General features: G+C 34.9%; 1 protein-coding gene across 1 annotated transcript; it reads left to right on the top strand.

Moving 5' to 3' along the window:
- The first annotated feature begins 409 nt into the window (after positions 1 to 409).
- On the top strand, positions 410 to 17,893 carry LOC132122048 (parathyroid hormone/parathyroid hormone-related peptide receptor-like). The gene is made up of 14 exons (XM_059531907.1): positions 410 to 550; positions 722 to 963; positions 8,277 to 8,382; positions 9,105 to 9,215; positions 12,276 to 12,397; positions 12,866 to 12,960; positions 13,435 to 13,588; positions 13,676 to 13,829; positions 13,972 to 14,032; positions 15,178 to 15,244; positions 15,443 to 15,537; positions 15,645 to 15,786; positions 16,311 to 16,352; positions 17,052 to 17,893. Exons 2-14 carry the CDS (start codon positions 898 to 900, stop codon positions 17,484 to 17,486), a joined length of 1,650 nt encoding a protein of 549 aa, XP_059387890.1. The 5' UTR covers positions 410 to 550; positions 722 to 897; the 3' UTR covers positions 17,487 to 17,893.
- Positions 17,894 to 18,570: the final 677 nt, after the last annotated feature.

Below are 18,570 nucleotides of genomic sequence, written 5' to 3'. Positions count from 1 at the left end.
CAAGATAACTGTTTTGTGTCTGTATTTTCCATCAAATAAATGCAGCCTCAATGAGCATAAGAGACTTCTTTAAAAAAACATTACAAGTCTTACTGTTGCCAAACTTTTGAATGGTAGTGTATATATCTGGTTTCATGTGTCAAACTGTTTTTCCTGTTTATTACACTGCAGCATATACCAAATCCATACATAGATGTTCATGAAATCGAACTGAATTTGTGATGTTTGTAATATGTGTGCATGAATAGGCTTAGAAAAATAGCAACTCTGCAAAAGAGGTTTGTCAGGGCTGTGTCTTCTCATGACAATGAAGGGTTAACATTTTTCATGCCCACCCCACATAAACAGTGGTGGAGCCCAACAGCCAAGGGCCGATGATGACCACCATGCTATTAACCTCACTGAACACTCTCACACACAGGAGATCATGTCTCTACAATGACAGATGAGTCTCTCCTTAACAGGTCTCCAAATGGATCAACAAGTTTCATCTTCAGTCAAGGATAAGAGACCAAGAATCTGAGAAATGGAAGAATATCATCTGTGATGGGTAAAGAATATTCAATTGTCATCTTTCCCTTCTTCTATTTTTACTTTAAACATTTTACAAGGAAGCGGATTTTACTCTTCTGAAATATGTCAATATATTGAAATGGAAGTGTATCCAGGTAGTCCGTAAATTAACCTCAGCTAAAACAAACTATTGATCACACGCCAACAGATGAATAGCTGGTGGACGCAACAACATCCGAATAACAACAGCTTTAACACAACACAGCAGTAATGACTACACACGTCACTTCTCTGCACCTCAATTAGACCACCATGTCCTGAAGAGAAACAGGAGCTCTCTGGTGAGCTGAAGTTCTGGAAAAGGTCAAAGGTCTTGGGTTAAGCATGGTGTCAGTGGAGGTCTCCGTGGCTTTTGTGTTGTGCTGTGTGCTGATGAAAGCCAGAGCTCTGGTGAGTATTTGACTACTGGCATGAACTTACTTTACAGCGTTAACATTGATCCAGACTTAACCTTGTGAAAAAGAGTTAACTGAGTTAAGTGTGCATGTGAAGATACAAATTCTTAAATCAAGAAGGATTTTCTAGACTAGTAAAAATTGTCTTGTTTTCAGAAAAAAAAATTAGTCAAATTAAGTCGTTTTTGCTTTAACAAGCAAAATAACCTGCCAATGGGGTAAACAAAATAATCTTATTTCAGAACAAAATTATTTTTCTTACCCCACTGGCAGATTATTTATCCCGTTTCAAGCAAAAACTCATTTAATGTTGACTTGTTCTTCTGAAATTTTGGCTGGAAACAAGAGAAAATATTATCTTGAAAAGCATTTTTTGCAGTGTATTACTTTATATATTACTTCATTCAGATAATATATTGCTTAAATAAAAGGCCACTTGAATGTACTTAAAGAGAGTACACTAATGTACACGTTTAAAAAGAGCATTTTGTAATGTCACATATTTATAAAAGCTTTACTTTAAAAAACTTTCCTCTCTAATTAAAAAATTTTTTTTATATATTCTATTTGCTTGTTTTCTTTTTACTCATTATATAAAGCAATGACCCTCCAAGGCTAGCATTCTCTATTCTTTTTTTTCTTTCTATTCTATCTACTTGTTTCTTTTTATACATTATAAGGAAAAAAACCTTGCTACGCATACTGCATTAGACTAACCTGGACTTGTCAAGGCACTTACATAATATTGGTCTTTTTTTTGTTTTGATTGCTTGTATTGTCCTCATTTCTAAATTGATTTGGATAAAATCATCAAAATTAATTAATGTAAAAGTATATTTGAAAGACAGAAGGATACGGAATTATAAAACTGTACTTAAAGCTATAGTGGGTAAAACACTGACATTTTGCTCTTATACTCTTATAAAGTATATACGTTTTGTAGTAATTACTCTCTTTAAATCTATGCAGAAGTCTATTTGTTTTTCATAAGGGCTGTATAATGTTGTCTGCTGCTTTGCCTCCTCATGCAAAATTATAAATTAATACCTGACTGTATGAAATAGTTGTTTATTTGGTTAAGATATAGTTAGTTTAATGGCTCCTTCATATTTATTCTTGTCTCTATCAATAGTTAACAGTTTTGCTTCACAGAATTGCCTAAAAATACTTTAAGTTTATACATTTATGTGAAATTAATTACATTTGAATGAGACCAAATTAAGTGCAAATATACTGTGAATATGCAAACACTTACCTAAACTATTAGATCAGCATAAATGAACACAAATATATATATATATATATATATATATATATATATATATAAATATAACTTAATCAACAAATGTTATTAATGACTGTACATGCTTTTTTAGAGATATCTCTAGTGCTTTTAATCTTCTGTATTGTGACTAAAGTGTAAATGGATTTTTACTTTAAATCCAGCTTTGAATCCAATTTAGAATCCAGCGTCATTGACTGGTTGAACACAGATGATCATCTTCAGTTGATCAGTTTTCCCAATTGTCTATTTGAATCGATGGCTTATCAGCCACATACATATTTGATTGGTCCATGAGACTGAGAGGACTGTGTGTGTGTGTAAGATTCCCCAGCTGAGAAATCACTCGGGCAAAGGGAAAATGACCCTTTTCACCTTTCATTCTTTCATGACTGTTTTTTTTTTTCATTTTTGTTAGGTATTATTGGTAGAAAGTATCTTAGTCTTTTTCTTAAATTGGTATCAGCAAACTACAAATTGGTTTGCAGGGCCCCGGTGCAGGATGTACCCATGGGCCCTGTTTGATATTGTGTAAATAGCACAAATTAACAAATAGAACAAAAACAAAAATTCTGGGTTCAGCCTGTTGAATCATTTTGTTGGGTTGTTTTTAATATTGCAAACTGCTGGGTTGAGCCGAGCTGACTCCAACGAAACAACCCAGCTGCTGAGTTACAGTCAGATCGCAGGCTCTTTGCATCCTCTACAGGAGAGAGCAGTTCTGTCTGCACTAACCATTAAGTGCACTTCTTCAGCAAAATAAAGGTTCGTATGCATTTTATATCATTCATAAAGTCTTTACTGTGCTGTAAATTGTATTATTTTATGCAACATAACATAAGGATGAGATGTCAGTCAGCTGCGTCCACTGCTTTTGCCTTGCATATCATAAATGGATTCTATTCATTATAATACTGAGTTTAATTTAATTTGATGTTAAAATATGTTCTCTAATTTCAGTATTGTTTGTTTATGGGCAGGTTATGGAGTCATTTATGGCATCTTTCAGCTACAAGTGAAACATGAGGCCGCGGTCTGAAGCTCTGATTTCGGTGACACACCGGCATGCAAATTAATGCTTTTTTGGTAAAATGTGATTAAAAAGACCAGTTGATCACACTTAAATTAAAATGCTAATTTTAAATTTGACAGCTTTTTAATATATATATATATATAAAGTTTTTTTTATTTCTCTCTCTCTTTTTTTTGTATAGCGCTTTTTAAAATACAAATCATTACAAAGCAACTTTACAGAAAATTACGTTTCTACAATATTTAGTAGTAGCTTATCAGTGGTGACTGTCAGTTTGTGCGCATATGACAGATTTTTCAGAAAAATTAATACAAGACGTAGTCAGCCAGACGATGAACATTATTAACAGCAATTATTATATGATATGATTATAATTATAAAATGCTTGTTAAACAAGTTTAAATGTATGCAGTTGTAAACTGAATATGAATTCACTTGAATAAATTCATAAAATGTCTTATATTTTGTCCATCTGTTCTTGCTTAAAGTCACCATGAAATCAAAATTGAAAATTCATATTTTTTAATGGAATACTGTAGTGTTTTTGTTTGTTAGTTTTTTTTTTTTTTTTTTTATAAATAATTTATCTGTGAACTTCATTATTATTATTTTCTAATTCATGCTCCCTCTTAATCTTTAATCAAAAACGTTCCCAAGCTCCCCAAGCCCTCAGAACAACTCATCTTCTCTTCCGGTCACGTCCGGACGTGAGGGGTAAACGCTGGGGGAAAACTGAAGCTGATGCTTCACTTTATAGAAATCAATGCATTGACCAGTGCTGACGCAAGTCATGGGAGTGACGTATTCGGCGGCAAACGTTTCATCCCCGCCAGCGGGACGCACCTATAGCCGACAGCTTAGGGCCGGCGGCAAAAAGAAGCCGTGCGGATATTTTTTGCTATCTGGGTACTGGTGAAAATTTACCACATTACCCAACGCTGGGTTGCCAAATAACCCAAGTCGGGTTCTTTTTAACCCAGCATTTTTAGAGTGTAGGTGTCAAGGTACAGAAACTGAATAATCAAATGTAAAAAAAATAAAAAAAATCTTTACTGTATAAATTAAATATAGATAGTTATTGTTAAAACTACAAAGTAATTCAGTAAAGAGCAGTGAGTGATTTTCTCCCATTTATTTATTTTTTGATTAACATTAAGGTAGGGTGACCATATTTTAGTTTTCCAAAAAAGAGGACTAATTAATATAAGTAGCAAGGTTTTTTTTTTGAATAAATAAAAAGAAAATAAGTAGAAAGAATAGAGAATGTTAGTGTTAAAGTCTATTTTCTTTTTAAATAAAACAAGTAGTTAGACTAGAAATATAAATATAAGAGAGTAATAGAGTAAGAGGGTCAAGTGAAGATGAAAGAGATGTATTTTTAGCCGTTTCTTGAAAATGATTAAGGACTCAGCAGCTGGGATTGAGCTGGGCAGGTCATTCCTCCAGGAGGGAACAGTTAATGAAAAAGTTCATGAAAGTTTTATCACAGGTTGAATGCAAAATGTTTCAATATAGGCATTTCAGTCGAATGTATTTTATGCAACATTTTATATCTGTAACACACTTGGGAAAATCAACCCATGACCACTGTTTAAAAGTAGCCCAATTCCCTGGAAAATAATGCAGACTTGGCAACCCTGCATCCAAAAAGAGCTGCAGGAGTCAGATTTGACTGATCACAGCCAGGTCAAGAATAAGGAGAGATGACTGACAAGACCATGCTGGAGTATTTGCTGCTTAACAGATCCTGAGCTTACTGACAAATGTCTTATCTTGCAAGATGTGCTCCCTTTAAACAGAGTGCACATGATCACGAAATCTAAAGTGAACGCTCATTCCAAAATGATTTAAATACTCTGCATACAGAGAGCATCCCTGATGTATGGTGTCAAAATTATACACAATATAAGAATGTTTAAAGGAACACGTGTTGTGGGAGCAGGCAGCAATGGTCAGAAATTCAGTGGAAGCGGGATAAAGAAAACAGCCGAATCCAGGACATTTTGGTCGATTAAGAAATCCTGGCCAGGCGCATTTTTTAGGCCAAAAAGAGGACATGTCCAGGGAAAAGAGGACGTATGGTCACCCTGCATTAAGGACACCAACAGCAGCTAGTAAATGATATGCACGGTCACTTTAAGAGACCATAGATCCAATATAGCCTAATGATACACATTTGATTATTTCTCAACTGTTTGCTTTCACATAACTGACATTTTTTTTTTGAGGAAACTCGCAAAGCCAGATATTGTGACATAATTTTGTATGTATTTGTTATTTCAAGAGCAAGAAGAGTCAAAGTAAAATGTTCAATATGGTGTTGTTCGTTCAGGCGCGGGAGGAAGCAAAGGGGAGCTCGGTTCGCTGTTTGCTTGGCTCTCCGTGTAGCCCACGCACAGAGGCGCGAACACTCTTTTTTTAATGTTTAAATCGGCAAGGCTTAAAATACATGCAAGTTTAAATTTTCTTGATAACGCGAACCCCCTCCTTCACAGCCGAGGGCCTTTCACCTTGATTCTTAAAAAAAAAAATTCTGACATTTAGATTAGGTGCAAAAAAATGTATATATTTTTAAGGGTTGTGCATATGTCTGGCTATTGAGGAAATGAAAGTGTCTCTTTGTATGTCCTGTCAACCTCAGAGAGAATTACTGGTTAATGCATGTACATGTTCAATGAAGCAGAAAATGAGTCTGTCAGAGAGAGATGAACGCTCGATAAACAGACAGTTTAGAAACGGTATTAACATGACCCCGAGAAGCACTATTGATCAAGCACACTGCCATGCCACTGATTGCACCTTCACTGGAGAAGACAGGTGTTTGAACATCCTAGTGAAATGATTTTCAGAATTACTCTGATGTCTTTAGATTATTTGGCAAGTTCAAAAGTTTACTTCTTTGCTACTGAAACAGAATAACCATCTTCCAACATGAATTAAATGTCTAATGAAATAAACATTCACTTATAGCCTATCTATCAGATGACATCCTTACAACTGTTTTAACACTGGACAGTCACACAACCAGTTATTACGAATCAATGGCATTAGATTGTGTGAGAGTGTGGTTCATTGATGCCTGTGTCTTCACGGGGTAAAAAACTAATCAAATGAGACAGATGGTTAATTGACTTTTTGCAGTTTTAGTTTAAGTCCTTTAATGACTAATGTGAACTGTAATGACGACGCTGTGATTACAATGTTATCTCTGTGTGTGTATGAAATTGTAAAGCATTTAAATAATGCATTTACAATTGCATTTTCATTAGAATTTTTGTGATGCTATTACAGAACAAAAACAAAAAAATGGTAAGTTTTAGAAATACATTCACAATGTAATATTTTACAATAATTATCAATATATTCATTATAATTAAATGCAAGCATTACTTTTACAGTTGCTTAAATTAAGGGTTAGAGATCTAAACAAACCCAAATCATAAATTTTTGGCTAGTAACGCTTTCCCAATTCTCTGTGCTACTGTGAACAGTTCTTGAAATCATGTGGCTTGTTCAGGGATGATATTTTATTGCTTGTCTAAGTGACCGGACAATTTGGTGGAAAGCATAAACATTATATAAACAAGCCATAGAGACCCAAATATCATAAATAATTGGATGTGGATTTCATTTTCAGTAAAAAACAAACAGGGCAATTTTTGATTTCATGGAGACAAATTATAATTTGTTTAGCACCCTTTTCTTTCTTTCTTTTCTTTTTTTCTTTCTTTCTTTTCTTCTCATGGTCAGTGTGTGAGCTTGTAGTTTTGTTCGGTGGTTGTGAATATATTCAGGGCACAAATGCTTCTGTTTCTCTACTCGTGAGGACCCAGAGATGGGGCTCATAATGTGGGACAGTGAGGGATGGCCATGGGTGTGGGGTGTGTAAAGTTGGATATACTCTCTCATCCTGAAGGCTGAAGAGAGCTCGTCACATACCACAGGACTGTGCAAATATTTCACAACAATGAGAGACAGCACATCAGCCTAAAAGAAGGTGCGCTAGATAGTGATAGATGGATGATATGTCAATGATTTCAGCTGATTGTGGAAAACCATAAACCATATGCATGGAAACTAAGGGAGGTTGTTGTTAGTCTTTTGTAATCTCACATGTAGATGAAATGGTAAAAGAACCATTTTTTTCAACACGTTTATGTATATTATTGCATTCTTTGATGAGATATTTAAACTTGTGAAATAGATTTTTATTATGTATTTTAATAGTTTAAGTTTTAAAGTCTTGAGAGAATGCCAGGGACAATAAAAACATTGTGTAAACATAAAAGGCATTTAAAAAAATAATTTTTAATGTGACATTAATATTCCTTGACTATCTACTGACAAACATAACTTTAAAAACCTAACTTTAAAATATTAACTCTAAATGTAATACTAATCAAGTATTTTATACTTTAGTATAGGCTATTATTTAGCAAAATAAATGTATATCATGAAAACATTACAAATGATTATTTAAAAAGTGAATTAAAATGTACTTTAAAGCACAACTTTTGATTTCACATTATTACAAATTGGACTAAAGTGGATAATAAACTGTCTCTTTTATTGAATGAATATTAAATGATCTGCAATTAAAGTTTATAATTATTATTTTTTTTACATTTTAAGAACATTATAAATGCACATTCAGTACAGTTAAATGCACTTGCTTTGGGGATAACAAAAAGAAAACCACACCACGGGACATAAATTAAAGTGTCTAAAAAAAAAAAGCATTATTTTAATAGCCTAAATAAATAATGCAAAATATAACTTTATCTACCATGTAATTGCAATTGCACAATAAGCAATCTAGCAATTGCACAATAAAATTAAGAAAAAAAATACCACTATCTCTCAGAATCAATATTCATTATATGTTGATTATGATGATACTGTGCTGTTGGTGAGGTGTCTAGAATTGTGTAAATTGAAAAAATGTGAAAGGGAGAAAGTAATGTTCTGTCTTTCTGTGCTGCTGTTCTTACAGATTGATTCTGATGATGTCATCACCAGAGATGAACAGATCTATCTTCTGATTGATGCACGGGCAAGGTGTGAGAGAAGCATTCGTGCACAATTAGATGGTGTCAGAGGTATTATAGTGTATTTCGTACGATTTGTGCACTTTATTGTACGATTGCTTCAGTGAGAAATGTGCATGTAATTATTGTGTGAATAAATGACTGTTCAACAAAGTTAATTCTGAAACACCCCTAACCCTAGGTATTAACAAACAAATTATAGGGCCTGTTGAGGAGAAGCATGCAATTCATTTTTAAAGCCAAACAAACTTATGATTTTTTGACTTGATAGACGACAGAACAGAAAAAGAAATCCTCATATATGCTGATATCTACAGTACCATCTCTGTCTATTTAAATTAAATGTGTAATTTGGCATAATATAAAGCTAACAAGAATTGTTGTGACAAATGGACAACTATACTGATATCTACTATATCTTCCTACCCCCACAGATCCAATTTCCTGAAGACAGCGAGATCTTATGATTATGGCAAATTAGACTGTGGCCCTGTTTATATGAAGATTTTAAGATAGGATATATTGATTTGAGCTCAGGTTCCTTTGTTATACATAGTGATGAGTCACTTCATGGCAGGATATAGAACTGCAGATCCACTATTGTTGGGTTATTTCAAAAATATACCGGATTTACTACAGTACATGTTGAGGAGATTAATTTGACTTCAACTTCAAAGATTTTGTAAGAGAATACTTTAAATGCATGTTTTAGTTAAATATAGATGGATTTCATGTTATACTTTTGGTAAAAAATTATACTTGTGTATTGTCAGAGGATCACTGTGTTCCTGAATGGGATGGGATAATTTGCTGGCCCATGGGAAAGCCCGATCAGACGGTTGCAGTTCTCTGTCCTGAGTACATCTATGACTTCAACCACAAAGGTCTGCTAAACCCCCCAGAACAAAATGGAATTAAACCTGAAGTACTGTATGTAATTTCTCCAGTTTCAAGAAAATGAACCTATGAATGCCTTACATTACTCTGTATTTTAAGCTGGGAGAGTAAAATGTGTTTTAAAGAAGTTGAAAAAAGAAGAAAACTGAATATTTAACCCTTACAAACAAGTAATTTATTTCAAATGTATTTTATTAAGTAAACTTCGGCAAAAACATACTTTATGCTAGGGCTGCACAATTAATTGAATTTCTAATGTATCCCCCAATTATGTAATCGTTCAAAGAGGCAATTAATTCTTCAAAGTCCACTTAAGTTATTCTGCGTGCTTAAGATGTGTTTTTTTTTTCTTTCTACATGTTAGCTTAAGGGGTTTTCCCATTGTTTTTATTTTAGTATAACATTACAATACCATTCATATTATTTATTTTTTTATTTAAAGAAGAAACCAGTCCAATGTATATTTGACATTTGAGGCTTAAATCTATAGAAAAGCACCAAAAGTTTTTCAGTTAGAGTGTTTTCAGCTTGTTTATTTTTATACAAAAATACGGCATTTTTGTAATAATCATGCAGCCCTACCTCTAAGCTGTCAATATTTGAAAAAGTATGTAATAAGTTGCTATATCAAAAGAGTAAACACAACTACAAGCCAAGTATACTTAGAATATTTAATTACACTTTTCTTAAGTATATCTAGATCAAGGGTGTCAAACCCTGGTCCTGGAAGTCCTTCATAGTTTAGCTCCAATGCTAATTAAACAGACCTGGACCAAATAATCAAGATCTTCAGGATTACTAGAAATTTCCAGGAAGTTATTTTGGAGCTGGTTGGAGTTACAATCTGAAGGAAAGTGGCCTTCCAGGAGCTGAGTTTGATGCATGTGATCCAGATCCAAAGATCTACATATCTAGGGGCATCAAGGGCACAAATTCTGCATATCACTCTTGAATGGATCACCTGCCATGGGTTATTACCAGGAAAAGCTTGAGCAACAAACAAAGAATTGTTGACAGAGGTAGGTGCCACGACCACCTTAGTTGACTGATCCAGGTCTCTGTGAGCTGGTTTAAGGTTTTCAATTGAGACACAGTCTGACCTCCCACCTACATCAATTACAAATGTTTTATACGTGGACTCCAGAACCCGGAATGGCCCTCAGAATTCAATGGCTCTCTGTGTGCATCCTGTCGAATTACCACATATTTTGCAGAAGACAGATCATGGGGAACCCAAGCCTTGTTAAGTTCATGCTAAGAGGTGGGTACTGGAATGAAAGTGGAGTCTTTGCAAAGTGGGATTGTGTTCTGATCCAGACCATGGAGTGTTGAGACCAGGAAGAGTCGCCATGGACCCTAAGTGTCTGCCCATAAACAAGCTCTGCTAAACAAGCCAGTAAATCATCCTTGGGCCATCTGAAGTCCCAGCAGCACCAAAGGGAACCAGTCATTCCTGTCAAATCTGGCACTCCAGGTGTCAATAAAAGTATGTGCAATGTCCCCAGTTGTTGTTGAGAAAAAGGGCACAGCTCTTGGCCACCTAGTAGTCCAATCCACCAGTATGAGCAGGTGAGCGTACCCCCGAGACAGAGGAAGAGGACCAACAAGGTTACATGATCGAAACGATGTTCCAGTACCTCAAAACGTGACGCCTTAACGTGACTCTGCATTTTTGGTCATTAACAGGTGATGCATGAAACTGACCACAATCTCACAGCTTTTTTTGAGGCCACGCTAGACAATTTTTCTTAAACATTTATTTTTAGCATTTTTGTCATTATTTAGATAGGAAAGTGTAATGACAGGACGTAAAGTGGGAGAGAGAGGTTGGATGGGATCGTGTACGATCCACACACCGGGATTCGACCTTGGGATGCCTTTAGCACAGTGGTGCTGTATGTCAGGGGAAAGCCCCAACGGCGAAATCAGAACCATCTTTAGAACGAGCAATTGGAACATCTGGAAGTGGATGGACCAACCTGGCTGCCTCTGCTAGACCCTATAACACAGAGTCCATGAGCCTCTGAAAAGTCTGAGTGGCATTTTTCAGGCCAAACAGCATTCACATGAACTCAAGTAATCCAAAAGGGATGACAACAGCATTTTTTTGGGATACAGCTCGGCTGGTCTGACACTTGTTGGTAACCTCGCACACAAGTCAACTTTGGAGAAAATTGTTTTGCCAGCTGACCACGCTGAGAAATCTTGAACATTCAGAACAAGGTAGCAAATAGGAATTGTGGCATCATTGACTCTGTGACAATTGCCCCAGGGACCTTAACTGCAATTCAATTTAGGCACTGTGTGCAAGGGAGAAGCCAAAGGACTATTTGAGCATTGTTCAATACCTAATTCTCTGATGTATGCAACATCTCCTTTAGCAAAAGCTAATTTCTGTGAGTCAAGATAGTGAGTGTGAGAATACACAGGCAGACCTGTAATAGAAATTTGAAATTTGATTTCTTTGTTGCAATGGAGAAAGTTGACAGAGTTGTCAACTTGCAAATTAGACAATTCAGTCTATCCAAAATTTTCCAACAAGTATGTTTTTAGAATGCCATACTTGTCCCTCTGCGGGGGCTCGTTTAACAGCGTTACCACTTGCAGTGCTGTGGAGCTGCTGAGCAAAGCTACTAATACTTTGTGTTATCTGCAGTGATGTCTCACAGCGTGAATTGTGCCTATGCCTGTGCAAACTATGCCATGGCTTGCTGTTGCCAAAATTCTCTGGTAACTTGAGAGCAACTGCGCTGGCCTTCATCTTGTCAAACCACAGCAACAAAAATCTCTGGAAATGTCCAAGAGTACTGAGATCACTACATATAGGTATTTGTGCAATTAAATTAACACAGACAACATTAAAATTGGATGAAAAGCTGTGAACTGGCTATTGCGTTTATGAACTTTGGTGGAAACCCCCCACCACAGGCAAGTTAACATCCTTAAAGGTGAAACATATCAAGCACTGTATATGAATTCTGTCACATTTTTAAGTGTATGCACTATATACTAAAGTATTTAGCATTACGGTTTTATGTGCATTTTAGGATACGCATATCGCCACTGTGATGCGTCAGGTAACTGGGAACAGGTATCCACTATAAACCGGACATGGGCTAACTACACAGAATGCACCACGTACCTACACACTAACCACAGCGATCAGGAGGTGAGTATTTTTCATAGCACACAAGCAGCTATTATCCAATTTATGGCATGCATTACATTTCTATTGCTCATATTATACTACATATTGCTCATATTCATACTATATAATTTTAAGAATGTAATTCAATGCAGAGTCAAGTAATTGACATCACCTGGTAGATGGCTAAACAAAATTGGAACAAAATGGTTAAAAATTCCATATTAAAAATTCTATAGATTAAACTGAATGAGGCACCTGAACAATTTCTTTAGACCAGAATATCATAGATAGTTTGATATCTAGTCTTTTTACATGGTTCAGTTACCAACCACCTATAGCAACCACACAGTAACATCAGCATAGTAAAACACAAAATGTATTTATTTTTTGTCCAAAAGGTATAAAAGTATAGACTAAAATGTACAGTCATTTACAGTCACATGTACATACATTCAATAATATGTGTACTATTTTGCTGTGTTTATTTAGGAGGTATTTGAGCGACTTTATCTAATGTACACTATTGGATACTCCATATCATTGGCGGCGTTACTGGTGGCTGTCTTTATCCTTTGCTATTTTAAGTAAGTGCAAAATTAATACAGGAAATAACCATTAGACAAGATACATATCAAGTTTTTAATGTAAGAATAGCATTGAATATGATATCCATGTGTTTGGATACAGACTTATGAGATATCTTTGCTATGATTTGACCAGACAGTCAGCAGGTCCTTTGTTTACTGAGGAAGCAAGGAAAAGTTATAATTTACAATTTGTATATTTCACACTAGTAATTAATAACAAGAATCAAGTAATTATAAAATTACTTATGAAGATGTACTTATGCCATAATTTAAGTGGGTCAGAAACTACCGTATGTTCAATTAATTGCACTTAAAAAAGTTACAATTCATCATTAATGCAATCTGGATGTACTGCATCTACATTGTCGTGTGACCTACTGTACAGTATGAGACAATGAAATTAATCATTTTCCACAACTACTTCAAAGTCATTTTGATTATTCTCCTTTCTCTGTTTCTTTTTTTCTATAGACGTCTCCATTGCACCCGTAACTACATCCACATCCACCTCTTCACCTCATTCATATGCCGAGCAATCAGTATATTTGTGAAAGACGCCGTTCTTTCTACTGTCACAGATGAAGGCAAACTAGAAGATGGGGCCATTGGACAAAGACCATACATGGTACTTACAAAAACACATTTGCAAATGAATACATAAATAACATAAAGTGTCTGCAAAACACAACATTGGTTTTATTGTTTTGAACAGGTGGGCTGCAAGGTTGCTGTAACCCTCTTCCTGTATCTCTTGGCAACCAATCATTATTGGATACTGGTGGAGGGTCTGTATTTGCATAGTCTGATCTTCATGGCCTTCCTGTCTGATAAAAACTGTCTGTGGGCTTTAACAATCATAGGCTGGGGTAAGTTGTAACTTTTGATTTGAAGATTGCATATGATAGTAACATTTTTTGGAGCAATACATTATGGCATTGAGGGTGTAAAATGTAGATAGTATTCTCCTTTAACATCCTGCTTCAGTCTCTCTTGCTTCCTCTTACATAGGAATACCTGCAGTGTTTGTATCCATATGGGTCAGTGCCCGGGTGTCTCTGGCAGACACACAGTAGGTTTACACACACACAAACAGGTGGCACACATGCATGCAGTGCCTACATGCTAATATTTCTGTTAAAGCTCTAAATGTTAACACTTTGGAATATGATCTACTGATTTGCGTGTCTTCGGCCTGAGACTATGGGATTGGCCCTAACATCCCCACAACCCTATATAGGTCATGCAGTTTGTAGAATAAATGTATTATTTTCTGAGTGTTGAGATTTGTTTGGCTTTAACTTGCATTTTTAGGCCAAACAGGGTCCATCAAACCACAAAACTTGTTTCCAAAAGGTTTATGTGGTTATCACATAGTCTTTAGCAAATTCCAGGCAAGACCTTATATTTGCCTTTCTAAAAAATAGTCTCTGGCTGAACCTGTGAAGTCAGGATATTTATGGTGCGGTCAAGCAGTTGTTTAAATATTTCATGTTTTTATTCATGTATTTATTCATTGTCTATATTAAACAGTGGTGTGCTGCAGGGTTCTATTCTTGGATCAATTTTATTTTCACTGTATATGATTCCACTAGTTTACTTTTTTTTTTTTTTTTTTTGTAAAATCAATATTTCATATAATTTATATGCTTATGATACGCAGCTTTAAATTATACTCATTCCAAGTGGTTATTCCTTATTCAGTTTCTTAGTGGGACCTTCATTGTTTAGGTAAGATTAAAGCCTGGATGTCTAGTAATTTCCACCATATTAACACAAATAAGGCTTTTCCTAGTTAAGAACTTTGGTAACACTTTACACTTTACAATTTGTTAAAATCAGTTATCTATATTTTTTTAACATAAACAATAGTTATATAAAAGTTGTATCTTTTACTATTAGTTAATGCACTGTGAACTAATAACTAATAACATTAATATATTTTTTATTAACTAACATTAACAAAGTATAAATTATTTTATATATTATTAATAATAATATATTATTAATTGTTAGTTCATGATTTGTGAGGAAAATATTCAAGAAAAACTTTTGAATTTTATGTTTTACCCTGAATTGTGTAATGAGTGTCCCTGTGTTAAAAAAAGTTTTAAATAATTAAATATTCATTTTACATTACAACACAATAAAAATACAGATAATAGATGATTGAGAGTGCTTTCTAAAGCATTGAATGCTGGATTTCTTCATCTCTAGGTGCTGGGATATTAGTGCCGGCAATCTCAAATGGATTTATCAAGTACCTATCCTGGCAGCCATTGTTGTGAGAAAATATATATTTTTCTCAAATTAATAATATTAATAATTCAAATCTTTAAAGTAAACATAGCCAATGCAATAACACAAATATGTACTTTATAAAATTGGAAAAATATTATCCATATTTTATAAACACTAAATGCTTCCTATCAGAAAATCCCTACTGAAAAGTCACTTATTTTTGTGTGTTTTATTTATCTAGGTAAACTTCTTTCTCTTCCTCAATATCATCAGGGTTCTTGCCTCTAAGTTGTGGGAAACAAACACTGGAAAACTAGATCCTAGACAGCAGTACAGGTCATAAATGACTACACACACACACACGCACACGCACACACACACACAAGCACGCGTTTACTCATGTAAACACATATGTGATTTGTAGTGATTTGTTTGCTGTATAGGAAACTGCTGAAGTCAACCCTGGTGTTAATGCCACTGTTTGGAGTTCATTACATGCTGTTCATGGCTCTTCCATACACTGAGGTCACAGGTCTGCTGTGGCAAATTCAGATGCATTATGAGATGTTCTTCAACTCTTCACAGGTATAGTCTAGTTAAAAAAAAAGAAGAAGACATTTTTAAACCTATAATATGTGAGTAATAGATATGAAGGAAATTACTTTGGGACTAAGTGGCTAAAAATGGAATAGTCTTTGAAACAGTTATGTTCAAAGTGACAATGATTTAAACTTTCCATAAAAGCTTTATTAATTGATTGATTTGCAATAAGAATTGATGAATTAAGATTACAGGGTTACACTTTACATGCATTAATTTACATTAACTAACTGTTAACAATTAATTGCTTATGGTTTTTATTCATATTTATTTACATTAGTCAATAAAATATATTTTTTTTACTGTTACTGTAGTTTCATGGTAACTAAGGTTCTTAAAATAAAATTAACAGATGCAACTTTTAAACATACAAATGACTTGTCAATGGAGCTTTTTGTGTTGCTTTAATTTAGTTAAAGTTAGTAAAAGTATAAATGGTTGCTGCCCTGAAAAATTGCATGCTTTTTGTGGTTATGATTTCATTGGATTTTTTCATTTCATTTCCACAGGGGTTCTTTGTGGCATTTATTTACTGCTTCTGCAATGGGGAGGTGAGTGTTTCACAATTTAGATTTATATGTTTACTTACTGTATTTACCGAGTGTGACTTGATGGTGTGAACTTGAACAGTTGAATAAGCTTTCTTTGAAAAATGCATGTATAAATGATTAGTTCACTTCCAGAATAAAAGTTTCCTAATAATTTATTCACCCCCATGCCATCCAAGATGTTCATGTCTTACTTTCTTCAGTTGAAAATATTTTTTTTTTCTTTTTTGAGGAATACATTCCAGGATTTTTCTCCATTTAGTGGTTTCAATGCAATTTCAAAAGGCTCTAGTCTACACCATCCCACCCGAGATGTAAGGGTCTTATCTAGTGAAGTGATCAGTCATTTCATCTAGTGAAGTGATCAGTCAAATTAAATGTATATACATTTTAACCACAAATTCTCATATTGCACTAGCCTGACTTCATGCATTACGTAGTTACTTTGGAAAGGTCTCACATGACGTAAGCCGAAAGTACCCAACCAGTGTTTACAAAGTGAACATGCAAAGAAGGTCAAATGACCTATATAAAAAAAGGTAAATAAAAGGTCTATATATACATATATACAGAGAGAGAGAGAGAGAGAGAGAGAGAGATCGAGAGAGAGAGGAAACCACATAAATCACCTTTAAATTTTTGTGTGTGCCAGTGTCTTAACCCTTTTTCTTTGTCTCTTTTTTATCTCTCCATCATTAACAGGTGCAGGCAGAGGTTAAGAAGGCTTGGCTGAGGCGCAGTCTTGCAATAGACCTGAAGCAGAAAGCTCGTGTCAACAGCAGCGCGGGATGTGGGAGCAGCTACTATGGAGGCATGATGTCACACACCACAGCGCAGAGTGTGTGTCTCAGTGTGAGCGGCACTAAAGGCCTGCCTCTGGCCACTATGGGGGACAGAGGACAAACACGTCTCCACCATTCAGGAAATTTAAGTCATGTGCCTCACGACACAGAGACTGTGTTTTTTAAAGTGCGGCAGCATGAGCTGGTTCTGAGGCAGAATGATGGGAAAAGGTCTCCATGCAAGCAGACCAGCGGGAATGCAGAGGAAAGTGAGCATGATTTTGAGCCATATTTTGTAGCAGATGATGAACATTCAGGTTCCATGTCTTGGAAAGAACTGGAAACAATGCTCTGATGGTCTCCTGGCTGAATATTAGTGGTGCTTACTATGGTTAGAAGCCCTTAGTATTAAATAGTCTAGAATTAAATAAGTTAAGCTCAGTTAACAGCACTTGTGGCATATTGTTGACCACAGTAATTTTAACTCAGTTCTCATTTTCTTAAAAAAATTAAGGAAAGAATGATATCTAGAGGCGGAATCATGGAGGAGTGCAATTTTGACGTGGGCCCATCTAGCAACATGCTAGAAAACAACATTTAGAAAACACTGTACTACCCAACCTAGCACACTTACATTGTAGCATTGTAGAGTTTGAGCACCACTCATTTTCTTGAGACAATTTTGAGTTTTTAGTATTGTAATTATAGATGTCTGAATCTGAGATGTCAAGCAAATTCGTATACTTGTGTGTCATGCATATAGAGAAAATGTTTTATGACACAGGATTTTACTGGACATCAGTAGAAAGGTTGATCTCCTCCTTATACTTTCCTTAGTTGAAAGGTTTATACATAACTTAAAGATTGATGTGGATTTAAAGGGGTAGATGGGTCATTTAAGAATTTCTTTTTAGTTCCGGTGTCATTCCTTTTTGAGTCTGAAAATGAAACCTTTAATAAGTCAAGTTATGAACCTGTAGGCCACTAGAAATTTGCATGATAAAAGCTTCACATTTGAAATGAACTTTAAAAAAGAATGCTGACTATCAGTTGTCTCTCTTTATCATTTCAAATATTTGTTTAGTTAATATTCAGTAAGAATCTCAAAATAAAGTCCATGCATTATAAACCTGCATCAGTATTTGTGAGACAGTCCATGTTGTGCCATCTCTTCACATTTCTCCCCAAGCCAATAGGATATTATGATGCTTCCTTTAATCTGCATTTAGAATATGAGCTCTAATTTCGGAGATATTATGTTTTATTGCACAGCTAAATGAATTATTAACCAAAATCATAAGATTTATATGGTTATTATGATAATGATATTTGGTGACCATGTGGTGTTTAATGTAAAAATATTATTTTTTGATGTGTGGTGAATAAAATCTGTACCGTCTGTAACAAGTTTAATACTTATTAAATATGTGTCACTGGAA

The sequence above is a fragment of the Carassius carassius genome, chromosome 40 (assembly GCF_963082965.1).
Source record: "Carassius carassius chromosome 40, fCarCar2.1, whole genome shotgun sequence".
NCBI lineage: Eukaryota > Metazoa > Chordata > Actinopteri > Cypriniformes > Cyprinidae > Carassius > Carassius carassius.
The sequence above is the reverse complement of the archived record's forward strand: the minus strand, read 5'-3'. Positions and strand labels throughout refer to the sequence as shown.

Bases quoted from the DNA above. Each gene is read 5' to 3' on its own strand.
- LOC132122048 (XM_059531907.1), top strand. From the start codon at position 898: ATGGTGTCAGTGGAGGTCTCCGTGGCTTTTGTGTTGTGCTGTGTGCTG. The intron at 13,830-13,971 runs GTAAGTTGTAAC...CCTCTTACATAG, and splicing joins TTTAACAATCATAGGCTGGG to GAATACCTGCAGTGTTTGTA. The intron at 15,538-15,644 runs GTCATAAATGAC...TTTGCTGTATAG, and splicing joins GATCCTAGACAGCAGTACAG to GAAACTGCTGAAGTCAACCC.